Genomic DNA, 25945 nt, shown 5'->3' with positions numbered 1-25945 from the left:
CTGAAGCTATCCACCACACACACGCTAACCTGCTACACTCAAGCTGATGCTAACCTGCCACACTCAAGCTATCCACCACACACACGCTAACCTGCTACACTCAAGCTTATGCTAACCTGCCACACTCAAGCTATCCACCACACACACGCTAACCTGCCACACGCATGCTATCCGCCAAACACACATGCTAACCTGCCACACGCACACTATCCGCCACACACACGCTAACCTGCCACACGCATGCTATCCGCCACATGCACCCTAACCGCCACACACACACACACACACATGTCAATGCCAGTGATGCAGCTCCCTTACCTTCTTGCACGGCCTGGAAGGGGTTGTTGGGCTCGATGAGTTTGATAGAGTGGGTGATCTTCTCGCTCTGCAGGACGTCGTCACTCAGGCTGAGGTCGGACACGGCGAGCTGGAACACCTCGTCGTCCCGCACCGCGTTCTCCTCAAAGATAGCTCCTGCAAGCAAAGAAGGGGAGGGGCAGGTTAGGAGAACCTCTGAATGCTGTTATCCAAGTCCACTTACTCCACATGGAGAAGATCTGAACGCTGTTATATGGTACAAGCCCACGTACTCGACACAGGGAGTGTCTTAGCATCAGAGGTCCCAGTAGCAGCGGAACCGCTAACCAGTAAGCCAGTAAGGGCGTAATGGTCGGGTCAGTCTGATGACTCATAAGATTCTGGGACAGACGGTGGAGAGTGGATGTCCGCCCCAAGAGATCCGCTTCCGTGCATCGCGGTTATCGGTTATCGAGTCCGATTGACGCGAGAATGGAGTTGGAGCTGATCGATTGTAGATGTTTTAGGTTCAGACGGCATTTCGGCGAATAACAAAAATATATAGCAGCATAAGACTGTAAACAATGACGGAAGTGGAAACCCTGAAATATTGGCCGTCTGTCCCAGAGTCTTATTATACATATATAATATATATAATATATATATATTATTATTAGTCTTATTAGTTGTCGGACTGATAGACTGTGGGTTCTCAGATTGTGGACGGGGTGGATGGAGGGCGTAAACACATCATGTTCAACGTCTACATTCCAACCTAAGACATTTTTGTGATGCTTACTAACGCAAACCAGAATCCTAACCTTTACGTTGTTTTACTTGCCTAAACAAAACCAAAGTTGTTTTATTTGCACATAACTGTGAAAAAGCGGCGAGGTTTACAGACACGTAAAATGCCAACGTTGTTGCTGTTTTTTGATCTGATGACTGGGCTGCATTTGGAGCACCACAGGACCAATTAACCCCCCCCCCCCCCTTTCCCATGATACCTTGTTGTCGCTCTCCACGTCCTCCTCACTGACAGCATGTGATGGACCTGCATGCAGAAGCTACAGTAGCTAATGAGGCGGCTCTGTGAGTTTCGCAATTGATTTTCTGATTCAATACGATTCAGAGACACAAGGGCCCGATTCGATTTCTGATTCAATAAGATCCGATATTAAACAAGTGTTCTTTGGTTTGTGTTCACAATAGTGATGTCAGTTAGATTTGGTTAGGTCAGAGCTATGGAATATTGAATCATCCATCTTTGCTCACTACATCTGCCTTTCTTACCCCAGGTGTAGATAAACTACAGGTTAAGAACTTATTTTTTTAAATACAAAAATGTGAAATTATTATTGGTTATCGTATCGGTTATCAGACATGAGAAGAAGATATTTACCTGTTATCGTATCGACTGAAAAAATCCCCCACATAGTCTATCAATCCCCCCCAAACTATAAATCCCCCCTATCTGAAGAACATAAGGGGGGAATTCTCCGCCAGTTTGCAAAATGAATTTTAGGCCCTGCGCCAAGAACCAAACCACGCGGGTCTAACAGGGTTAAAGCTTCAAGCATCCACAAGAAAATACATTATATTAAAATATTGATATTGGTATTTATGAATCGATATCAGTTCCTTAATGAATATGGATTTGATATTGATATATTGATTTTTTTCATAGAGGAGACGTTAATGCATCTGAAGAGCGGCTGGGGCACCAGGTGATCTCTGCTGTAGGTCTTGGAGAGGAGTGAGAAGAAGAGTGATCAGGGGAAAGGAGGAGGGGTGGACTGAACTAGTCGGGGGGAGGGGGGGGGTTTGAGTCGGGGGGGGGGGGGGGGGGGGGTTCATTGACCTTTTTGTTATACATTTAGACAGGCTCCATAGGGTCCCATTGCCCTTTCCACCCAATGACGTCGTTTGTTTAGAAAAATGCTGATTGGCTGATCCCTCGTATATCTGCTTTTGTGCAAGTAGACTAAACTAAACTACCCTTCGTCTCCTTCAACAGCTTCGTGTTCAGTGTCGTTCTTTTCTTTTCTTTGGCTAATGCTGCTCATGCTAACAACCCACTTCTTCTTCTTCTGTTTATTACAAACAAGCTTGTGCAATTCAAAACGTACTAAAGGCTTGTGCAACTCACCCTGGTGGCAGAATTTGTTACGCGCAATTAGTAAACCTTGCCTGCAAGTGAGATTTCAATTTGCCGGGCTGCTTGTGCCCGTTCTTCTGCCGGAGTCCTCTCACTGTGGCGGAGCGAACGCCGTCTCCAGTCCTTTCTGGGCTTGATCAATCAATCATCCCCTTTTGAAATTATACAGTCAGTCAAGCGTTTTCAATTAAGAATGAATCTTGTTGCACCTGTCAAAGACATGGCAAGGGAGATGATGTGAGGTTTCTATTTCTCTGTGTGTAGCACAGTGGTTCTCAAACTTTTTCTGTCAGGCCCCACTTTGGAGGAAGAAAATCTTTCGGGCCCCACCGCCCCAACAAAATTGAAACAAAACGGTCCAAGTTTAACTTTTATTGACATAATGACCATTCATTTCTATATTCTGGCTGTTTTGCCCTGCACATCTTTTCAAAAACAATAACAATAAAGTGCAACCTCTACAAAACAAAATAAATTCAAATATCTTAATTGTGAGTTCAAGTCACTATCACTGTATTAAGGGCTGCCTGTTTTCCACTGCAAATCGTTTCAAAACAATAATAAGGTGCAACCTGCAGAAAATAATAAGTGCAGACATTTGTGAGGACTCAAGTTTTATCAGTATTAGTGGCTGCAAAAACCCACACAGTTCTCCCAATTCAGCCCGTGTTGTGTCAGGTAACTGTCCAGAAGCATAGCTCTTCAGCTGTTGCTCTGCTTGTAACGTACTTGCAAAACAGCAAATCCTCACTCAGTGACTCCGACGTGACAAAGCGAACATAGGCGATAAGCAAGCAGTCTTTATTGCTGTCCGTAGCCTCGTCCACTTGTAAGGCGAAACGTGTGTCTGTCAGTTTTTCCGTGAGTTGTTCCTCGAGATCATTTGAAATGTCACATATACGTTTTGCAACTGTGTCATTGGACAGCGGGATAGTCTTCAATTTTGCAGCGCTGGTCTCATCCAGCATAGTTGACACCATACGGATAGCTGCTGGGAGTATGAGCTCCTCAGCGATGGTGTGCGGCTTCTTGCACTGTGCAATTCTGTATGCGACCTTGTATGACGCTAGTTGTGCTTTGCTGTTCACTGATGCCACTTTTACAAAGCGATTTTCCTGCTTGCGGTATTCACCGAGTTTCCTCTGAAAGAACCCGAGTGGCTTATTGACGAAAGTGGGGTGTGTTGTCTCCAAGTGTCTTTTTAATTTGTTAGGCTTCATGCTGTCCGCTGCCAGAGTTTTCAGACAGAGAACACAGACTGGTCTCTCCTCGTCTCCTACCGCATTGACTGTGAATCCCAGAGCAAGATAGGCGTCATCATATTTTCGTCTCGGTTTTTTTAGTTGACTGCCGCCCTCCGACTCCTTGTTTGTCCCAGCCAAATGTCTCTTCATTGTGCACTAATCTAAACTAAACAGCCTCCAGTCTGTCTGATGAATGAACGGGTCACTACGGAAGCGCGGGGTTTGTTTATTTCCTCACGGGGAAAAGAAGTCCGACCTAAAAATGGCTAAAACATTGGTTCCGCGGATTTCACCCGCGCCCCACCTGTAATACCACTGCGCCCCACAAGTGGGGCGCGCCCCACACTTTAAGATACACTGGTGTAGCAGCAGCAGCTGACTGGGGATCCTCAAACTTCAACCAATTTAATTATTATAATGAGTGCTGAGGGTGCATGGAGCCGCTGGCCTGGACCTACGGGTGCCTGCCTGGACCCACGGGTGTCTTTCTCAGCTTGGGATGGAACCGCTGGCTTATCTCCCCTTCTCAGAGTCTCTCGCTGTTCTCCTACTGTCCATCTCAACAAAGACACAATTAATCGAATATGAAACCTAATTAATGAATGTCCCTGCCAATTTTACAATGAAACGCATCCATCCTGGACATAATTAGGGCCGTATGAAATCTGTTTTATTTTTGTCGAAATTCCATTTTATTTTGTTCCTAATTTAAAAAAAATATTGTTTTTCATGACTCAAAGTGCAAACCCAAGTTGTGAAGTGACGTAAGGGTCCCACGCAAGACGGACTCCCCCCCCCCCCCCCCCCTCAAAACACCCCAATTGAAAACTGAATGCGTATTTTACAATTATGAAATGATTTAGGTTACAACAACAATTAGGTCTACTTTTGATAAGTAGGCATACTCTTATCATTTTCAGCTAAATTATGGAAAATTATGCAATATTCCTCAGGATGAAGTTTGGTTTCTTTTGTAAAATATATATATAATATATAATTTATATTTATATAAAATAAAAATAAATCTTCTGGTGCAAGGGAAAAAAATATTCAAGCTACGTTGTTATCAGCAATTGATTATGGTGGTATTTTATGCAGGCAAATAAAGGGGGCGGGGGAGCAAATTTCACAATGGAGTGGATGACATCACAATGGAGTGTGTGTGTGTGTGTGTGTGTGTGTGTGTGTGTGTGTGTGTGTGTGTGTGCGCGTGCAGTGTCGTGTCATGGGCAACTCGGGATGCTCGAGCAACTCGAGCAATTGTGGGTCGACCGTGGCGCCACGGTCGACCCACAATTGCTCGAGTTGCTCGCCGCCCTATTCTAGTAGTAAGATATATGGGGGTGGGTATTTTGAGAATCTATTTGAATATTGGGGGGGCGATGTAGTGTGTGTGTCCCCCCCAATATATATTATGATTACTGCCTGGACATTAGTGATGGGAAATGAGAACCGTGTGAGCAGCAAAGAAGTTAATTTGCCTTACTTGACATTTCACGCCCTGCGATGTGACTATTATGCATGCGCACAATACAGTATTTTCAATGAAAATAATCAAAGACATATTTTTCTTGATCCAATTCTAGATGAATGTAATAATCCATTCTGAGTGGCCCAAGCAGCCCATAGTCTGGCGGCCCTTCTGGCATTTGCCCACCTTGCCAGATGGCTCGTCCCACACTGGCCTGCAGAGAGGTCCATAGGATCAGTAGAGGAAGGAAACATGCCATGTCCCATCAATATGATTTAAATAACACATTCTCACTACGGCGTTCTGTTAATAGTCTTCCTTTCAGCACCATGGACAGGGACAAGCCAGTCAGTCCTATGTGTGATCAGAGATGGATCAGAGAGAGGTCAGAAGACAGAAATACTCATAATTGGAACTAGTGCACAGAGAGAGAGACGATATCAAGTAGAGTGGGAAGTCTGCCTCTACAGAATAAGAATGTAGTAAAAACCTGGGTGTCATCATTGACTCTGAGTTGGATTTTTTGAGTTTATTTTCACACATCAACAATGTTACAGGTTGGCCTTTTTTCACCTAAGAAATATTGCTGGAATTAGACCTTACCTCTCCCTTCCTTGACCCGGGCAAAAAGTGTGTCTTCTCACGTCTTGACTGCTGTAATGCATGTTTTACTGTTTTACTACATGACCTAATTTGCCCCGGAACTAAGTTCCACATCCATTTTCTCCATAGACATTTCGATAAAAACAAATATTTTTTAAGTTTTAAGGCTCAAACCAAGCCAACACGTGATCCAGAGAATCTTGAGTGACCATAAAACACTCGGTTTAAGCGAGAACAGAAAAGAAAAAAGAAAATTATTTTTTTCCCCCTGTTATTTTTTGTTTTGTTTAGTTAGATGGGGGGGGCGCAGTAAACATGTGGGCCGGCAAATCCCACCGAAGACTGAGCCCACCGTATATTTGCAGGGAATGATTTGAAACTGACTTATTGTGTTGTTTGGGTATGAGGACGTGTTGGCCCGATAATCACCATCTGCTCAGATTAGCTGCTGTTCTATTGTGAAATTAATGTTTGTGATCAAATAATAAAAGTGTCTGATGAATATTTAAATCCGTCCGCCGGTGCAGCTGTTGGCTGCTCGTCCGGCCGCGCTGCATCACCACTCTGGTGATGCAAACTGCTTGTGATGTAAATAACTGACAATTACCATGACAATTATGAGACGGTCGGCAGCCTATGTAACCACAGTGCAGGTGTCACTGCTGATGGTCTGTTATGGACTCTGTGACCATCACACGCCTCTCAACGCAAACGGTGCAATTATGGTGAAAAATTAACCCAAAAAAATCCAAGAGAATGTAATTTATTTCAGGACATGTTCTTGATAAAAGTGAAATTGTCCTGGAGAAAGTTTCTTGCTTCCAGATGTTCTTTATTCTTCTTGAAAGAAGAGGTGACTCAAGTGAGACTTACTGAAAGCAGCAGAGTATCTGAAGAGCAAAGAAAGAATTGGAGCAGTTCTCTCTGCTGTCAGTGAGGACTGAGGAGGCCTCTCTTCTCTCCCCTTTCTTGATTCTCTCAGCCCACTCACGGGCTAAACCTACTCCATCCTCTCCTCCTGCTCCTTGTCTGTCTGAATCTCTGTGAACTCATCGAACACAGCTTTGTGCAGGAGAGAGGAAACCCCGAAGATCTCTCTTATCCTCTCCAACTTCACCTCTGGTGTCAACAGCAAAGACTTCCTTCTTCATGTCTGAAATCCAGTCTTCTGCCTCCAACACTCCAACAGTTTTCCACCTTCTCCTCACTCTCTGCTGATGATTTTGTCAACTAGTTTGCTAAGAAGGTGGATGACATCAGCTCTTCCTTCCATCCTCAAGCCACTAACAACAGCACTCCTGACTCCAAACCTGCTTCTCTGGTCCATCCCTGGGCTTGCTTCCTTCTCTCCTCTCTCCCCTGAAGATCAACTTGTCAGGTCTAACCTGAAGATCAACTTGTCAGGTGCAACCTGAAGATCAACTTGTCAGGTCTAACCGAGCCACCTCCTGCCCCCTTGATCCTATCCCTTCCCCTCTCCTCCAAACCATCTCCACTGACATATCTCCCTTTCTCACTACACATCAACTCCTCTGTCCTCTGGTCTTGTTCCGGCTGCTCTAAAGACTGCTAGAGTCAAACGTCTGCTTTAGAATCCCACCCTTGACCCTACTGCTATCCAGAACTACAGATCTGTCTCTCCCTCCCTCTTCTCTCATTTCTATCCAAAACCCTTTAACGAGAAGCTTCAGACCAATTTTCTCTCTATCTCTCCCAGCATGACCTGCTGGACCCTCTGCAATCTGGTTTCAAGGCTTCTCACTCTACTGAGTGAGCTCTCCTTTCAGTCACAGAGGCCCTGCAGACTGCTAAGGCCTCATCGCTCTCCTCGGTCCTTGTCCTCCTTGACTTGACTGCTGCTTTTGACACAGTTAACAACCAAATCCTTCTCTCCACTCTGTCTGACCTAGGACTCACGGGATCCGCACTCTCCTGGCTTGCTTCCTATCTCTCAAACCGCTCATACCAGGTCTTACGGAGAGGATCCCTATCCAGACCCTGCCCTCTTGGCACCGGAGTTCCCCCAGGGCTCAGTCCTGGGGCCCCTTGCTATTCCTTCTCTATACCAGATCTCTGGACCAAGTGATCAAGCCTTCTCGTATCACTGCTATGCCGATGACACTCAAGATCCACCCGCTTCTTACGAGGGAAGCGGCACAACTCCTGCAGGCACTTGTCATCTCATGCCTGGACTACTGCAATGTTCTCCTGGCTGGTCTCTGCCATCAGACCGCTACAGTTCATTGAGAACGCTGTAGCCCGTCTGGTGTTCAACCAACCTAAATTCTCTCATGTCACTCTTCCCTAGCTCCTTTCCTAACAGTTTGTCCACATATGATTTCATCATCTGCCGTATAACAGTTCCTTATCTGTACAGTCTTCCCTGCGACTCTCTCTCTCAAGCTGTCTAAATCATAATACGCACGTATTTACAAGTGTCACAGAAACATTTCAAAGCCACCTACTAGAGCAGAAGGGTTCATTGCTGAAGTCTGTGCTGGTGATATTATTTTTTACCGAGCTTTCGACCAGAGTGGCGCTGTTGAGCGCTGTGACAGCTGGGAGCTCTAACCCGGAAAAAAGAATAGGGGGTAGGGGCTCTGAAATCGAATAAAGTATAAAAGTAAAAAAAAAAAATTGTATTTGTCCGGATAACTAGCCTGTTACATGGTTTCTGTAGTGCTGAGGTAACTAGCCTGTTACATGGTTTCTGTAGTGCTACAGTAACTAGCCTGTTACATGGTTTCTGTAGTGCTACAGTAACTAGCCTGTTACATGGTTTCTGTAGTGCTGCAGTAAATAGCCTGTTACATGGTTTCTGTAGTGCTACAGTAACTAGCCTGTTACATGGTTTCTGTAGTGCTGCAGTAACTAGCATGTTACATGGTTTCTGTAGTGCTGCAGTAACTAGCATGTTACATAGTTTCTGTAGTGCTGCAGTAACTAGCCTGTTACATGGTTTCTGTAGTGCTGCAGTAACTAGCCTGTTACATGGTTTCTGTAGTGCTGCAGTAACTAGCCTGCTACATGGTTTCTGTAGTGCTGCAGTAACTAGCCTCTTACATGGTTTCTGTAGTGCTGCAGTAAATAGCCTGTTACATGGTTTCTGTAGTGCTACAGTAACTAGCCTGTTACATGGTTTCTGTAGTGCTGCAGTAACTAGCATGTTACATGGTTTCTGTAGTGCTGCAGTAACTAGCATGTTACATAGTTTCTGTAGTGCTGCAGTAACTAGCCTGTTACATGGTTTCTGTAGTGCTGCAGTAACTAGCCTGTTACATGGTTTCTGTAGTGCTGCAGTAACTAGCCTCTTACATGGTTTCTGTAGTGCTGCAGTAACTAGCCTGTTACATAGTTTCTGTAGTGCTGCAGTAACTAGCCTGTTACATGGTTTCTGTAGTGCTACAGTAACTAGCCTGTTACATGGTTTCTGTAGTGCTGCAGTAAATAGCCTGTTACATGGTTTCTGTAGTGCTACAGTAACTAGCATGTTACATGGTTTCTGTAGTGCTGCAGTAACTAGCATGTTACATAGTTTCTGTAGTGCTGCAGTAACTAGCCTGTTACATGGTTTCTGTAGTGCTGCAGTAACTAGCCTGTTACATGGTTTCTGTAGTGCTGCAGTAACTAGCCTCTTACATGGTTTCTGTAGTGCTGCAGTAACTAGCCTGTTACATGGTTTCTGTAGTGCTGCAGTAACTAGCCTGTTACATGGTTTCTGTAGTGCTGCAGTAACTAGCCTGTTACATAGTTTCTGTAGTGCTGCAGTAACTAGCCTCTTACATGGTTTCTGTAGTGCTGCAGTAACTAGCCTGTTACATAGTTTCTGTAGTGCTGCAGTAACTAGCCTGTTACATGGTTTCTGTAGTGCTGCAGTAACTAGCCTGTTACATGGTTTCTGTAGTGCTACAGTAACTAGCCTGTTACATGGTTTCTGTAGTGCTGCAGTAACTAGCCTGTTACATGGTTTCTGTAGTGCTACAGTAACTAGCCTGTTACATGGTTTCTGTAGTGCTGCAGTAACTAGCATGTTACATGGTTTCTGTAGTGCTGCAGTAACTAGCCTGTTACATGGTTTCTGTAGTGCTACAGTAACTAGCCTGTTTTGAACATGTAAGGAGTGGACAGTACAGATATTTGCGTTAAAATGTAGGGAGTAAAAGAACAAAGTTGTCAGAAAAATAAATATTCAGTAAAGTACAGATACATGAAAATTCTACATTTAGTAGTAGCCCTACAGTACGTAAGTACAAATACTTGGTTACTTCCCATCTCTGGTGTCTGCATCAGTCTATCTGTGTGTGTGTGTGTGTGTGTGTGTGTGTGTGTGTGTGTGTGTGTGTGTGTGTGTGTGTGTGTGTGTGTGTGCTAGGGTTGCACGGTATACCGGTATTAGTATGGTACCGCGGTTCCCTGCCGTTAAAAAGGATACTATACCACGTTAATTTAGTACCGATACTTAAAAAAATGTCATGGGTTGCGTCAGTGTGCGACCGTGGTGTTTGTTAGCGGAGGAGAGAGACACAGCGGCATTACAGTTGAGAGCCTGTCTCCCACCTCACGTGAAGGCAACACAGCCTTGCCTTGAACCAATGGTGACTCGTGAAAAGTGAAAAAAAGCTCTCTCTGACTCTGTCTGCTTCATGTGGGGGCGTGTCGACTTTCCTCTTCCCTCTCTGCTCGCTCTCTGGCCACAGTCCTCACTACAGCACCCCGACACACAGGACAGACGCAGCGAAAATGGCAGCGGCTTCTTCTAGTCTTGCAAGCCGACCAACGCTTGTAGAAAAAGCAGATGCACGAAGCGAAATATGGAAATATTTTGCTTACGTTGCCGACAGCGAAGGCAAGCCCGTGGACACCTCCAAACCAGTGTGTAAAAGGTGCTTCAACGTGACGCAAGCGAAAGGATCAAACACATCGAACCTGGCTAAACATCTTGCCGACAGGCACCCCGACCTGTTCAAAGAGTTTAAAGACCGACGGGTTAGCGAACGTGAACGATAAACATACATGCCCTCAAATAAGTCCAACGAGTATTGTGTGACAAGCGAACTTGTTTCACTGAAAAAGTTCGCTTGTCACAATAGCCTACTCGTTTACAGTGAAACACGAGGCAATGTGCTGGAGCACAGATCTCTGCCAAGGAGAAAGTCATGACATGTAACGTTTAGGGGAGGGGACATCAGATGACTGCATACCATGTACAATATTTAATAACACTATGGTCCTCAATGCCAGTGTTATTAAAGCTTTTACATGGTAAGCAGTCATCTGATCTCACCTATCCTAATATTTACAATAATCCCAATTATTAATGATATACGAATTCATTGTAAAAACACCTAGCCTACACGTATGGGGGGGGGGGGGGGGGCTGGGAATACACCACATAATAAGCCTACATTTCAATAGCCTACATTTATGTGTGAAAATAATATATATTACTAGATTAACCATAAATCAGGCACTTCATATTAATGAAGCTTAGGAGCTGCAAGTACAGAGTACTTTTTTTGGATAAAACAAATAGCTATAATAGTGTAGCAGCTGTGTGAAAATATATTTTATTTATATTATTTATAAGTTTAAACGGTTGACATTCCTTTAAAATATGTTTACAGGAGAGATTATGTTAATTTTACACTAGATAATAAAAGTTCTAGCATGTTCAGCGCCACACGTGGTGGCAGTAGCCTACTACCAGCATGTAGTAAAATGACTACATGGCTGTGCATTACCTTGTTAAATCAATAAAATAAGTTTTAAGTTCCATGTTTTGTCCCCTCTATTTATTCCAATACTTTTCCTGATGTTTTAGTTTTTTGCCGTGGTATCGTTTCAGTATCGGTATCGAGATACTTAGGCAGGTATCGGTATCGAACTCATAATTTTGGTATCGTGACATCCCTAGTGTGTGCGCGTGCGTGTGTGTATCTGTGTGTGAATGGAGTGCAGGTGCTGAGGTAAATGGCTAAGCGTCCGTGGAGACAGCGCGGGAAGCCTTTTGTGTTGTTCTCTAACCAGGTGAGTCCATCTTGTTTAGTGGCGGGCATGGCGAGCGGCGGGCGTGGCGAGAGGCGGTCACAGCTGTTCCCTCGCCCTGCCAGCCGCTCGCTCTCTGCTCGCCGCCGTAAATCATCCCGCCATCAGCTGCCTGGCTCGTGGGACGAGGCAATTTCTCCTCCTTATGAAAACAACCCGGGCGACCGCGCGGAGCTGGGAAACGCCCACAGGAGGCAAAAACCAGATACCAAAGGCGGATTTAATGGTACTGTAGATTAGCTTATATACTGACTGTGTCTACAGTCACCTTATATACTGTGTCTACAGTCACCTTATATACTGACTAGGGCTGTGAATCTTCACTGGACTCACGATTCGATTACGATTCAGAGGGCTACGATTCGATTAGATTACGATTATCGATGCATCTCGATGCATCTTAAATCGATGCATCACTTTTTTCCGCAATACATGATTTCTTTTTTCTCACTTTCTTTTTTCTCACTGTGTGGCTACTTTTAAAATAAAAGTGCATTTGGAATTGCATTGTATTATGATCCATAATTAAAATAAACAACTGCATGTACTTCCATTATATTTTATTTGATTATTCAAAAAGAAAATATATATATATATTTTATTTTATAATCGATTTTTGACATTTGTGAATCGATGCAGAATCGTGCACGTCCGCATCGCGATGCATCTTATAATCGATTATTTTTGACACCCCTAATACTGACTGTGTCTACAGTCAGCTTATATACTGACTGTGTCTACAGTCACCTTATATACTGACTGTGTCTACAGTCACCTTATATACTGACTGTGTCTACAGTCACCTTATATACTGACTGTGTCTACAGTTAGCTTATATACTGACTGTGTCTACAGTCACCTTATATACTGACTGTGTCTACAGTCACCTTATATACTGACTGTGTCTACAGTCAGCTTATATACTGACTGTGTCTACAGTCACCTTATATACTGACTGTGTCTACAGACTAGCAGCTAGTCTACAACTCTCCCCAGATGGGCAGAGGGGGTGGAGCCTGACCGGGACAGCAGGGGAAATTGGCCAACTACAATTGGTAAACTTGATCTTTAAAAAAGCAATGAACTAATATGGAAGCCCGCCTATGAAGTGTCCCTTGCATGAAATGAAGCCCCTATGGAGACCAAGAGTCATCAGACAGCCAACCAATCACCAACCAGACAGCCAACCAATCACCAACCAGACAGCCAACCAATCACCAACCAAGAGACAGCCAACCAATCACCAACCAGACAGCCAACCAATCACCAACCAAGAAAGTGAAACTGATTAGCTCAGGCTGCAGGATCAGCATCATCTTATAAATCAAAACGTATTTTTTATCTTAAGGTGTTTGTTTGTGTTTGTTTGTATTTATCTTTGGCTTCTCCTTGTTGTCTCGTTTGTTATTTTCTCTTATCATCTGCAATGAAAAATAGAGGATATCATTGTGCACCTCCCTGATCTTCTTAAAAACTGGTTCTGAATACAGATATAAAACAGCAATATTAAAAGCTAACATTGCCCACACACACACACACACACACACACAGTAGCTTTTGTTCTTCACCCACCATGGGCTCAGTCTTTGCTTTGGAAAGCGTTATATAAATAAAGATAGGATCAGCTAATCGATCTTCTGGGTTGCGCTCTGTATCATTTTAACAAGCGGCTTTTCTGGAGATATTCTGTCAAACACTTTGGACAAATACTGTCTGTGGGTCCAATAACTACAGGAAGAGGGAAGCTATAGGAAGTACATCAGTGAATGTGTCCTCGTGTGCTGTTCCATGTGTTGTGTCATATAGACAGCCTGCTCTTACAATGTTGGATGTTGATATTAAACGTGAGGGTAATGTATGTCAAAGTTATCCCCATGATCAAACATGGCGGCATTTCGACTGCTCGGAAGGAGAGTTTATGAGAGTTGAATGAGAACACAGGGTCATAAGTGACATCAGATTAAGGCTGGCACGGTTCACGGATAATCCGTGACCCATACGGATCAGCCCCCACGGTTCGGAACGTCCGTGGACCCCCCCCCCCCCCCCCCTTTTTCGTTGCATTTAACGTTTAACGCTAGTGTATGAGAACGCCTGCAGCGCAGCCAGACACAGACAGGCATCATCATGGCGAGCGCGTGAGCTTCCTCATCCCTTCTCCCCGCTGTAAAGTCTCTCTGAAGGCTGTGGCTAGTGCTACTAAAGACAGCGTCACACAAACTTATTTCAACACCTCTGAAAAAGCACAGGAATGCGAGCAGCGTGTTGCGGGCTGCACAAGATAACGAGAGCCACAACACACACACACTTTTCACCAACACGTTACCACCGGACGGTGAAATGAGGGCATAGACTGCTTGAGGCTTTGCCTCAAGCAGTCTATGCCCCAGCCGTCATGGGGCTGCAGAGCTGCCAGAACCTGCCAGAACCTGCCAGAGGTGACTGAAGTCCTCCAGAAACCTGACTGTGGATTCCATTGTCCTGATTGTCCCTCCCACTCCCAGAGCTCAATGGCCCATTAGCAGGGTCACCAAGGCACTGACAAGTCCAGATGGATGTGTCAGAGCAGCAGAAGTCAAGTTTACACCCGACCAGTCGAGCTGATCCAGCTCCCCACTCTCAAGGATGAGACCCTTCCCTCCACTGCACATTAGTTCATGTGAGGGTGGCTGCTGTGAATTCCTCACTGGATAGAGCTGGCTCATTTGTTCAGAGTTAAGATCGCAAGTTTTGTTGTTACTACCATTTACTTGCAGTATGCATTCATTCTGCTCAAGAGTTTCTAGCACCTTCTAGATGTAATGTTACATGCATTCTTTCTGTTTAGGAGTTTCTAGCGCCTTCTGGATGAGGTGTTGCATGTGAGGTAGGGATGGGACCGATCCGATCCAATATTGGTATCGGGTGCTGATACTGATATAATTCACGAATCGGATCGGCATCGGGGGGCGGGGTGGTTTGGGATTTTTTTTTTTTTTTGCAATTCCAGCGCAGGCCGCACAGCTGGCAGTAATTTGCCAATGTATAATAGTATCCTTCTTTGCCTTGTATATTTTCTTAATTTTGTCTGCTTTTTGCAAGGTAGATTTTTTAAACAAATCTTTAATTGGCCAAATCTTTGCCTATACTGTATATTCAAGAAAAATATCTGTATCGGCATAATATCGGTATCGGCAGATATCCAAATTCAGGTATCGGAATCGGATCGGAAGTGAAAAAATGTGGATCGGTGCATCCCTAATGTGAGGTTTTAGCACCTTCTGGACAGTACAACAGATAAACAAGGAGTTTTTTGAACTGTGAATCATGCAAAGCTACTCTATTGGAGTCCCAGAATTAAAGGTCTCAATTCGTGCAGCTGTAACCTCTTAAAAACATGCGTCTCTGGTCCATAAAACATGATTCTGGATTAATTTGTCGAAAATATAGCAAACCCGTTCCTTCTGACGCTGTTCTCACTTCCTTATCTCGTCGCTTGGCAGGAATGGTCTGTTTCTATAATATATTCAGAACTAACAGTTCCCATTGGCCACTGGGGGAGAGCCCGCCCCAGGCTCCCAGCGGCCAATCAGATTAGCATCCGTGGACCAGCATGCTAGGTTGTGTCCACAACTAAGGTTAGCAACGAGCTATCGCTAACTTAACGGTTGCTACGCTAAACAGGACATCTCAAAATGCCTAGACTTACCGAATGCACCTCCGCAATTGCTGGATCACGTACAGTTGGCGTCGCTCCAGCTAGAAGTGTTAATTTTGTGGCTAAACCTTGATTGTACTGCCCCAGATTGTTGAAACATTCTGGGCTGAAATGGTTAGCACAGACCAACAGGACATGATGAGTCTCGCGCTGAAACAGCTTGCTATGGCAAACAATAGACAAAATGGCGCAGAAAGTTTGTGTGAGAGAGATCGCGCGCAGTATGCTAAAGTCACGTTGTGACGTAACACCTACCCCTCTGGGAGAACAGAGTGTAAGGGGGCGTGGCTTGAAGGAGACAGCAGGAGAGAGCTGGATAGGGAGAAATCCAACTCTGACAGTTCTGAGGTTCTGAGCACTCATTACAGGGAGGGATGACAACAGCATACCGTATATGCATTTAGAAGTAAAAACAGCTTTTGCACGGAATGGGACCTTTAACACATTCACTGCCACCAGTTTTTTTTTTACTGTAGGTAGCTTCTGCCAAGGTTTTTTTTGAGGATTCTGGCTCATCTTTCAAGAGCCGAGGATTATTTTCTGCTAGTATTTTGTGAACACAAAATATCTCAAAAGAACTAATAGAATGTGTGCTTTCTCTGTCTAAAAGAGTTAGTTTGTAGAGTTAGTAGTTATGTAGGCATTAGCATTTGAATACAGCATGGTTTCAGCGTCTGAAAATTTAAGCTGAGATAAATGGCTTTTTGTGAAATTCGATAGAACAGTCACTTTAACCATTTATTTTTGGCATCAGTAAGACGTCAGACATCTAAACAATAGTTTTGAACAGTAATTTCCTCCATAACAGCAGGAAACCCCCCTCTCCTTCAAACTCCTCCCTCCGTGTGTGTTCTCCTCTTCCCTCCGTGGCTGCAGCGGGTGTGTGACAAGCGAGTTACTGTCTGTGCTGCCTGGCTGCCCCTCGTAGGGCGAGTCTGGATGGGCTCGCTCGTTTCTTGGGGTTTCGGTTGAGAGCTTTGATGAAGCTTTTGCGATTCTGGTCTTATTTATGCTGCGTGTTTCAAAGTGTGTTGCACCCATAATCTATTATGCAAATTTGCAATTCCCCACCGCCAGCTCCCTGCGCGAAAGCGAAAGCGTTTTCGCCAATCCATTTTCATGAGAATGGCTTCCTCACGCGGCTGTTTTTGCTTGGCTTCGTCTAGTCTGGAGAGCACTGTCGCCACTTAGTGGGTCGGTAAAATAGATTGTACACATTCAATACCTCCCATATTTTAATAGGAGATGTAAAGGGTTGATCGACGTCCCACCGTCAAAAAAAAAAAAAAAAAAATTTGGACGAGATATCTCGTCCACGGCAGTCAACCGTTGGTTTCTGCTTGACGAGATATCTCGTCCACGGCAGTGAGTGTGTTAAATATGAATAAAATATAGAACTGGAATTCATAATAGGTCCCCTTTAAGACAAGTTTATTTTTTACAGACAAACCAAAGGTCGAGAAAACAGAAATGATTCAATAGCTGAAAGAGTTTGAACAGCAGAAATACAGTTAAGGTCCATCTGAACAAGCAGTCCATAGCAGCTTTAGCCTACAACACACAGATTGTCAGACAGATTACCCAGCCGTTCTCTTTCCAAGGGCATCAAATGCCCCCTCTTTGTCACGACCCTCTGCGTCTGATCCAGACGTACAAATTCAAAGTTCAAAGTTCAAATTCACACCACCTTATTAATTCACTAGGGGCAATTGGATTTGAGCAGCTTGTATATACAAGTTCTACAAAAACACAGAATCATCACACATACAAACAAGTACGCTGAGGAGTTAGAATGTGGAGTAACCATCAAATGGACAATGCAAAATAAAAAAGTATAAAGTACATGGTACACAAAACGTTACCACCCCTACAATCTATGACGCATTTAAAAGTGGGATTGCAGAGGCAAACGATTTAGAATGACGCTCGTTTTGCAAGGAGGCGAAACATAACGGCGTCCCCATGGCAACAGAGACAATTGACCTGTAGGAAGAAACTAAAATACACTTTCCGGAGGACTTGTTGGTTGCAGTAAGAAGTGAGGTGTCTCTAAACAGGCTGCTGCAGCACTGCCTCTGGCTGGGTGCTGCAGCACTGCCTCCGGCTGGGTGCTGCAGCACTGCCTCCGGCTGGGTGCAGCAGCACTGCCTCCGGCTGGGTGCTGCAGCACTGCCTCCGGCTGGGTGCTGCAGCACTGCCTCCGGCTGGGTGCAGCAGCACTGCCTCTGGCTGGGTGCAGCACTGCCTCTGGCTGGGTGCTGCAGCACTGCCTCTGGCTGGGTGCTGCAGCACTGCCTCTGGCTGGGTGCTGCAGCACTGCCTCTGGCTGGGTGCTGCAGCACTGCCTCTGGCTGGGTGCTGCAGCACTGCCTCTGGCTGGGTGCTGCAGCACTGCCTCTGGCTGGGTGCTGCATCACTGCCTCTGGCTGGGTGTTGCAGCACTGCCTCTGGCTGGGTGCTGCAGCACTGCCTCTGGCTGGGTGCTGCAGCACTGCCTCTGGCTGGGTGCTGCAGCACTGCCTCTGGCTGGGTGCTGCATCACTGCCTCTGGCTGGGTGCAGCAGCACTGCCTCTGGCTGGGTGCTGCAGCACTGCCTCTGGCTGGGTGCTGCATCACTGCCTCTGGCTGGGTGCAGCACTGCCTCTGGCTGGGTGCTGCAGCACTGCCTCTTGATGGGTGCTGCACTGCCTCTGGCTGGGTGCTGCAGCACTGCCTCTGGCTGGGTGTTGCAGCACTGCCTCTTGATGGGTGCTGCACTGCCTCTGGCTGGGTGCTGCAGCACTGCCTCTGGCTGGGTGTTGCAGCACTGCCTCTGACTGGGTGCAGCACTGCCTCTGGCTGGGTGCTGCAGCACTGGCTCTGGCTGGGTGTTGTAGCACTGCCTCTGACTGGGTGCAGCACTGCCTCTGGCTGGGTGCTGCAGCACTGCCTTTGGCTGGGTGTTGCAGCACTGCCTCTGGCTGGGTGCTGCAGCACTGCCTCTGGCTGGGTGCAGCACTGCCTCTGGCTGGGTGCTGCAGCCCTGCCTCTGGGCTGCAGCACTGCCTCTGGCTGGGTGCTGCAGCACTGCCTCTGGGCTGCAGCCCTGCCTCTGGCTGGGTGCTGCAGCCCTGCCTCTGGCTGGGTGCTGCAGCCCTGCCTCTGGCTGGGTGCTGCAGCACTAACTCTGGCTGGGTGCTGCAGCACTGCCTCTGGCTGGGTGCAGCAGCACTGCCTCTGGCTGGGTGCTGCAGCACTGCCTCTGGCTGGGTGCTGCAGCACTGCCTCTGGCTGGGTGCTGCAGCACTGCCTCTGGCTGGGTGCTGCAGCACTGCCTCTGGCTGGGTGCTGCAGCACTGCCTCTGGCTGGGTGCTGCAGCACTGCCTCTGGCTGGGTGCAGCACTGCCTCTGGCTGGGTGCAGCAGCACTGCCTCTGGCTGGGTGCTGCAGCACTGCCTCTGGCTGGGTGCTGCAGCACTGCCTCTGGCTGGGTGTTGCAGCACTGCCTCTGGCTGGGTGTTGCAGCACTGCCTCTGGCTGGGTGCTGCAGCACTGCCTCTGGCTGGGTGTTGCAGCACTGCCTCTGGCTGGGTGCTCTGACGGTCTGAGCACAAATTCTGCAGCAGAATGCCAAAGGCATCGGTTAGGCCTGTTGTTGTTGTTGTTGTTGTTGTTGTTGTTGGATGGCTCCACTCCAAACGATATCATTTCAGGGTCAAGTCCAGCCTCTAAGTGGAATTAGTGCAAATTGAAGTGTGTGTGTGTGTGTGTGTGTGTGTGTGTGTGTGTGTGTGTGTGTGTGTGTGTGCGTGTGCGTGTGCTGTCTGTTTATCTAGCCATCCACGCCCATGCATCCATACATATGTTTCTATCTATCTATCTATCTAATCACTCTGTCATAACAACTCATTTGGTAAAATAGGCTTGTCTTTTACTGCCAGCGCTCTGTTTGCCTCCTCTCCATCCTGACCCGCCGTGCGCCCCCCCCCCCCCCCGTAAAGCTTTAGTCAAAAGTGACTTGCCTAAAGAGACAGCAAGTCAAACGGAAACCCCCGCTGCTCGCCTCTTCCCATCAGCCAGCTAACTTCCTGGTTGCCTTGCCTGGCTGATCAGAGCCCAGCTAGCTTCCTGGTTGGTCAGAGCCCAGCTAGCTTCCTGGTTGGTCAGAGCCCAGCTAGCTTCCTGGTTGGTCAGAGCGCAAACAGTCGGCGTTTGTCCCCTTTGTCATCTCTTCCCCTGGCAGAGTGATTAACATTTCACTCACGTCCAATTCAAAGTTCAGGGCTCATGGATGAGGAGAGGGGAGGGATGGAGAGAGAGGGGGGAGGCAGGGGTGGACTTAGTGATGTGGTGGTCCAGGCAAAGGCAAGCATGGGGGACCTGGGATCTGTGTGTCTGTAGGGCCAATCAAATCTGTGTTAGGGATGCACCGATACACATTTTTTCACTTCCGTTCCGATTCCCATACCTGAATTTGGATATCTGCCGATACCGATATTATTCCGAAACCGAGATTTTTCTTGAATATACAGTATAGGCAAAATTTGGCCAATTAAAGTTTTTTTTTTTAAATATACCTCGCAAAAAGCAGACAAAATTAAGAAAATAGACAAGGCAAAGAAGGATACTATTATACATGGGCAAATTACGGCCAGCGCCCCCTGTGCGGCCCGTGCTGGAATTGAAAAAAAAAATGAAAAAAAAGGGGGGGTCCCCCCTCCCGATTCCGACCCGATTCGTGAATTGTCAGTATCGGCACCGGATACCGATATTGGATCGGATCGGACCCATCCCTAATCTGTGTGTCTGTAGGGCCAATCAAATCTGTGTGTAGGACTCTGTGCTCTGTCTCTCCCCTCATTAACTATGTGCTGTTTAGATAAGATAAGATAAGTTAAGTTGACAGGGCGGTGCTGTAATCGGACAAATGAAATTAGTGTTTCTTTGTGATGTCACAAAATCACGGAAGTCAAAATGGCTCGTTTGGAGGCACTTTTTCCTTGGTGTGACTTTATCTGGCGACCATGTGTTTTGAGACTTCCATGATGTTTATATAGCAGCACGCCCAAGTTCTTTAGAATCAAGCAAGAAAATCTTGTTTTACAAAAGAGGGGACATTTAAAGTTTTTTTTAAGCAATTAAATTGCATTGGCCAGGTCAGGTGTAATGCTGCATTCATGTGCTCCTCGGATGGTGCTATTGTCTGAACGGGGAAGTCATTCTTCGGACTAATCGAAATGTGTCAACTAAATCAGGGTTCATCCTAATGGTACCTTTTCCAACTAATATAGTATTATCTAATATAGAATTATCCACGACAGCCACTCTACATGGACAGCAACTGACGGTAATACCTTATTATTAAAAAATGACGTGAGCAAAATAAAACGGTTCGTCCGCCATGTTTCCGCCTCTGTGGTTTCTGCATGTATGACGCCAAGTCAGCGACTCGTGTACCAAAATTTGTGCCGAGTTTCCGAGTTGTTCCGACTTGAGCGTGAATTTTCCGACGCAATCTCGTTTTTCCAATTACGACAGCACATTAACACAGCATGAAATGTCAACATTTTAGCCAATCAAATCGCATTGGGCAGGTCAGGTGTAAAATGTTCACGTTTTAGCCAATCACATCGCATTTGGCTTTGGGCAGGTCAAGTTTAAAATGTTCACATTTTAGCCAATCACATCACATTGGGCAGGTCAGTGTGTGAATCTGTGAGTTAAATCAGGTGTAATTAGTGGCTGCTGGCTGCCAGCCCTCAGCTGTTTAAGCAGCGCTGTGCGGTTGTTGCCAATATATCCAGTTTGTAGTAAGTAGGAGCTATTCTATGACGAGCATGATGAAATCAACAATCTTTAACGTCACGTGTTCATGCTAAATGTACATAGTCCCTATTTCCAAAAAAACAAGTCCATACCTGAGGATGTGGGGAGCAGGAAACTGAGTCTGGTTAGATTACAATGGAGTGGAGTCTTGTCTAGTCCTTATTTAGTGTTTAGGCATATTGGCGTTTGGCAAACCACATTAGAAGTCAAGTCACTGTACCTGATCCACTCTGGAGTGGCTATTGAGCAACACTGTAGTGGTGGTCAAAATGTGTGATTTTTTTTCTGTCTTTCAGAAATCAGTTTGGTGTTAATAAGTTAATAAATTCTGTGTTCTGTGGCATAATATCAAAACGGCTTGATTTCTTTTACACCGGCCCGACTGTCACCACACACGTGACCCTGATGTATGGAGAACCTGGAGTAGATGATGTAGGTAGAACATGGAGTAGATGATGTATGGTGAACCTGGAGTAGATGATGTAGGTAGAACATGGAGTAGATGATGTAGGTAGAACATGGAGTAGATGATGTATGGAGAACCTGGAGTAGATGATGTAGGTAGAACATGGAGTAGATGATGTAGATAGAACATGGAGTAGATGATGTAGATAGAACATGGAGTAGATGATGTAGGTAGAACATGGAGTAGATTATGTATGGAGAACATGGAGTAGATGATGTATGGAGAACATGGAGTAGATGATGTATGGAGAACATGGAGTAGATTATGTATGGAGAACATGGAGTAGATGATGTAGGTAGAACATGGAGTAGATTATGTATGGAGAACATGGAGTAGATGATGTATGGAGAACATGGAGTAGATGATGTATGGAGAACATGGAGTAGATTATGTATGGAGAACATGGAGTAGATGATGTAGGTAGAACATGGAGTAGATGATGTAGATAGAACATGGAGTAGATGATGTAGATAGAACATGGAGTAGATGATGTAGGTAGAACATGGAGTAGATTATGTATGGAGAACATGGAGTAGATTATGTAGGTAGAACATGGAGTAGATGATGTAGGTAGAACATGGAGTAGATGATGTATGGAGAACATGGAGTAGATGATGTATGGAGAACATGGAGTAGATGATGTAGGTAGAACATGGAGTAGATGATGTAGATAGAACATGGAGTAGATGATGTAGATAGAACCTGGAGTAGATGATGTAGGTAGAACCTGGAGTAGATGATGTAGGTAGAACATGGAGTAGATGATGTAGATAGAACATGGAGTAGATGATGTAGGTAGAACATGGAGTAGATTATGTCTGGAGAACATGGAGTAGATGATGTATGGAGAACATGGAGTAGATGATGTATGGAGAACATGGAGTAGATTATGTATGTAGAACATGGAGTAGATTATGTATGGAGAACATGGAGTAGATTATGTATGGAGAACATGGAGTAGATGATGTATGGAGAACATGGAGTAGATGATGTATGGAGAACATGGAGTAGATTATGTATGGAGAACATGGAGTAGATGATGTAGGTAGAACATGGAGTAGATGATGTAGATAGAACATGGAGTAGATGATGTAGATAGAACATGGAGTAGATGATGTAGGTAGAACATGGAGTAGATTATGTATGGAGAACATGGAGTAGATTATGTAGGTAGAACATGGAGTAGATGATGTAGGTAGAACATGGAGTAGATGATGTAGATAGAACATGGAGTAGATGATGTAGGTAGAACATGGAGTAGATGATGTAGATAGAACATGGAGTAGATGATGTAGGTAGAACATGGAGTAGATTATGTATGGAGAACATGGAGTAGATGATGTAGGTAGAACATGGAGTAGATGATGTAGGTAGAACATGGAGTAGATTATGTATGGAGAACATGGAGTAGATGATGTATGGAGAACATGGAGTAGATTATGTATGGAGAACATGGAGTAGATGATGTAGGTAGAACATGGAGTAGATGATGTAGGTAGAACATGGAGTAGATTATGTATGGAGAACATGGAGTAGATGATGTATGGAGAACATGGAGTAGATGATGTAGGTAGAACATGGAGTAGATGATGTAGGTAGAACATGGAGTAGATTATGTATGGAGAACATGGAGTAGATGATGTAGGTAGAACATGGAGTAGATGATGTAGGTAGAACATGGACTAGATGATGTAGGTAGAACATGGAGTAGATGATGTATGGAGAACATGGAGTAGGGTACAGGAGGCGAGGTGTGTGTGTGTGTGTGTGTGTGTGTGTGTGTGTGTGTGTGTGTGTGTGTAGGTGTGTGTTTGTGTTTGTGTTCATGCCAGTTGGCTAAAAGGGGGCGGTGCCGGGATTTCAAAATGCAGTGTGGCAGAGGCAGAGTAGGGTGGGCTGCCCCTGCCATCCTGCATTTAGGAAATGTGCATGTGGTCGCAGCTTCTTCTTTTTTGTCGCAGCTTGTTTAGAATAAATAAATATTGTTGATATATAATAAGTAAATATTGTTTATATATAATAAGGAAATATTGTTTATATATCATAAGGAAATATTGTTTATATCCACCTTATTTTTGAATGCCCCACTGTAAAAAATAGGAGGAGAATGGATAAGAGAAACCCTCCAAACCTCCTCCCTCTGCTTTGCATGGCACCTATTTTTTTCTCTATATATATATATACGGGGCAGGGGGCAGGGAGCTTCCCCCCCCCCCCCCCCCCCCCCTCTCTCTCTCTCAGGAAGGGATTGGGGGGAGTATTGCACGGTGCAACCATTGACTGTAAAAAGAAAAGAAAGAATAGTACTACAGTATATCTCAATGGGTGCAACACTTGGTTGCGGGTGTGTTACACTGATGCACTGTGGTCCTGTGCGTCTGAGCCAGGATGCAACAGCCTCCTGACATTAGCCTGGCACTCATCACAATTACACTACGCTGTGAAGTGGAGGCTGGCTGAATGAATGAAGGAATGAATGAATGTCAAACTCTCAGAGAGACGTCTGCAGCAGCATCGACCCTGCAGGATGCCTGCCCCCCCCCCCCCCCCCCCCCCCACACACACACATTGGGGGGAGGGGGACGTGGGGGGGTTCAGCCGTGCATCCCCAGTCTGTTTCTCCCCAAAGCACAACCCTGCACAGCAGACATGCTGTTTTGGATCAATCCATCCATTTGTGTTCCATCCATCCATCTAGTAATATAAAGGACTATCAGCATCAACCATATATGAAATATATTTTGGGGCGGCCAAACATTTGAATATGGGAAAATGCATTTATAATGAATCTCTTCTCACGTACAGATACACTGTCTGGGGACCAATTTGGGTCCATTCTGAAACATGCCAAGAAAAACATCTGGAGTGTTTTCCTTTGACTCTTCTACCGAAAACCAGAGTCCTGCACAGCCAAGCAAAAGCAACACTAATACTAATAATAATCATCATAATAATCATAATAACCATATTATCACATCATTAAAAAGCCCCTCCTCGGTAGCTTGTCTTACCAATGTGAATGATTGAGTCTGCGCTGGCTGTGGTGTGTTGCAATATCCACAGGGCAACAAATGACAATATCAGCAATTCCATCTCCGCTTTGGGCCAAAACGGCGCATCCACTGATCCACCGCGGTTCCTTTTGGTATCACGCAAATCCAAGAGAGAAGACGGCTGGCGGCTCGGCTCGGCGCGCTGCGCTGCGTAAAGGCAGCAGGCAGCAGCAGTATGGAGAGAAATCACCAGCACAGAGGAACCAGGAGGTCCACAGAGAGCAAAGTGCTGTGTGGACTCCAGAGAAGAGGAGTGGGGCTGGAGCTCCGGCCAGGAAGGGGGAGAGGAGAGGAAGTGACCCGGGGAAGTGTTGAGGGAAGCGGGGAAGGATGAGAGGACACACCGGGCGGGCAGCTCTCTCTCCGCGCGAGTCCCTCTGACTCTCTACCGCCGAGTCTGAGACACACACACACACACACTGCAAACTGCGGAGGAGGCTCCCCCCCCTCTCTCTCTCTGTTTCTCACTCTCTCTCTCTGCCTCTCTCATTCCCCCTCTCTCTGTCTTTACCCTCTGTGTGTCTACTCTCTCTCTCTCTTTTTACCCTGTCTCCCTCTCTTCCCCTACCCTCTCTCTCTCTCTTTACCCTATCTGCCTCCCTCTCTCTCTCCCCCTCCCCTCTCTCTCTGTCTTTACCCTATCTGCCTCCCCCTCTCCTCTCTCTCTCTATCTTTACTCTCTCTCCCTCTCTCTCTCTCTCTCTGCTGACCCACGTGACTGCAGAGCCTGTATGTGCGTTGCTGTGTTAGCCGGACTGGAGATTGAGAGAGAGAGATGGGAGTCGTGCAGCGTGGGACCCCACACGCTCGCTGGGTCCGGAGGAGTCGCTGCCTTTAATGAAGTCACAGCAGCTTCAGCTCAACAGAGAGGGGATCTGGTACCATAGCATCAGTGAAGCTGTTGCACTGGATGGACTCAGACTGGTACCGTAGCATCAGTGAAGCTGTTGCACTGGATGGACTCAGACTGGTACCGTAGCATCAGTGAAGCTGTTGCACTGGATGGACTCAGACTGGTACCGTAGCATCAGTGAAGCTGTTGCACTGGACGGACTCAGACTGGTACCGTAGCATCAGTGAAGCTGTTGCACTGGACGGTCTCAG

The 25945-nt window shown here is 45.9% G+C and overlaps 1 protein-coding gene across 1 annotated transcript in view; it reads right to left on the bottom strand.

Annotated features, from left to right (window-relative positions):
- Window positions 1-24881, bottom strand: part of LOC310775990 (glutamate receptor ionotropic, delta-1-like) — a gene marked incomplete at both ends in the record, with an annotated part of 360384 nt that extends 335503 nt beyond the window's left edge. The window contains 2 exons of the mRNA XM_083636121.1: window positions 319-474; window positions 24800-24881. Coding sequence (XP_083492247.1) covers window positions 319-474; window positions 24800-24881 — 238 coding nt within the window. The remainder of the gene's footprint in view (window positions 1-318; window positions 475-24799) is intronic.
- Window positions 24882-25945: the final 1064 nt, after the last annotated feature.

This window comes from Poromitra crassiceps (assembly GCF_964638095.1).
Source record: "Poromitra crassiceps genome assembly, chromosome: 4".
In the NCBI taxonomy this organism is placed as follows: domain Eukaryota; kingdom Metazoa; phylum Chordata; class Actinopteri; order Beryciformes; family Melamphaidae; genus Poromitra; species Poromitra crassiceps.
The sequence above is the reverse complement of the archived record's forward strand: the minus strand, read 5'-3'. Positions and strand labels throughout refer to the sequence as shown.